We start from the raw sequence: 1,585 nt of genomic DNA, 5'->3' as shown, positions 1-1,585 counted from the left end.
GGTGTGTATGAGAAGATTAAAGGTACGATTCCAAATGATTATGATTCATTTCCTAAAGAGATTCTTGGAGAAGAAAAAGGAAAGGAGCTTGATATTACTAAGAAATGCTTGAGACTAAGAGAATACTTAAGGAATTTCAATAATAAGGAAGGTTGTGAAAACAAAAATTGTTATCAATACATAAATTACATATTAAATAAGCTAGAACGCACATATTATAATTCAAATGGATATATTTTTAATATTTTTAATACTTACATGAGACATAATAATAATTATAATAATAATAATGAGATAATGAATTTCTGTTTAGGGAAAATATATTACATGGATCTCCACAAATATTATAAAATTCATAATCTATATAGTAATTACAATAATTGTATGTTTGATATTTCTAAAGATCATGATAGAATAACATGTTCTAGTGCTAAATCCTGCGCTGAGTCATATAATTATATAAAGTTTGAATATATAAAACAAGATGATACTAAATTTTGCAATATATTAAATGAACTTAAGGATATTCTTGATGCGAATATACTACAACTAACAAGTAATTGTACATCGAGTTTTTCGGATTTACTTTCATACCCTCATCATTGCAATGAACTACTCAAGAAAAAAGAACAGGGTAATTCATTTATGAAACACCCCAATACTGAATTAGAATTACAAGGAGCACTAGTATCAGAACAGGGAGTAAGAGTATCTGCAGTAGGAGAACCAGTAGGAGGAACGGACACGGAAGAAAAAGCCATCCCCGTAGGAACGATTATAGGTACATCATTAGGATTCTTTATACCTCTAGCAATGCTATATAAGGTAAGTAAAACCTATTAAATACACATAATCATTCTTCAGGAAAAATTATATAATACATTATCATATGATGTTATAAAAAAAATAAAGAACAATATTTTCAAATATAAATATTTATCCAATTGTTAGTTTACCCCTTTGGGTTCATGGATAAATACAAAAATACTAGGGACAGATAAATTAATGGACAATATAAAAAAGAACGAAAGAGAATTTCTATTAAACAGTGTGCAAACTCAGGATATAAATTCAGAGGATACGATGTATCGCATAAAATATAATTCTGTATTAAACGTGTAATTTTTCCTTAAGTCCCTATATCTATTTACATCCAAAATTACTATCTTATTTTGAAAACGTCATGCAAACTGTAATACCATTACTAAATAATATAAAAAAAACTCTTGCGACAAATTATTTAGTAATAAAAATATAAGAGAAGAAACAATTCATAAAATGTTAAGAAATAAGCAAATTTTGTAATATGGCTAGATCATTATATATATACATAATGATAAGAAATTAACGAAAATACATCTCATTTAAAATAAGATCTCATAAAATGGATTATACTCAAACAATTAATATGTGATAATAACTTAAATGAGCCATATATATATCATTCACACAATTAATCAAATTTATTTATAAATACATGTATATATGTTTCAAAAGGATTCCCCCATATAATTAAAATAAATAAAAATATATCAACGTATCCTGGGTTTAGGGTTCAGGTTTCAAGGTTTTAGTATAGTAAGGG

General features: G+C 26.2%; 1 protein-coding gene across 1 annotated transcript; it reads left to right on the top strand.

Annotated features, from left to right (window-relative positions):
* Positions 1 to 297: 297 nt before the first annotated feature.
* On the top strand, positions 298 to 951 carry PCYB_005860 (hypothetical protein; the record flags this gene model as incomplete). The annotated part of the gene is made up of 2 exons (XM_004228007.1): positions 298 to 825; positions 865 to 951. 2 exons carry the CDS (start codon positions 298 to 300, stop codon positions 949 to 951), a joined length of 615 nt encoding a protein of 204 aa, XP_004228055.1.
* Between the last annotated feature and the right edge of the window lie 634 nt (positions 952 to 1,585).

Source organism: Plasmodium cynomolgi (genome assembly GCF_000321355.1).
Source record: "Plasmodium cynomolgi strain B DNA, scaffold: 0824, whole genome shotgun sequence".
NCBI lineage: Eukaryota > Apicomplexa > Aconoidasida > Haemosporida > Plasmodiidae > Plasmodium > Plasmodium cynomolgi.
Note: the sequence above shows the minus strand (reverse complement) of the source record. Positions and strands in the feature narration are given on the sequence as shown.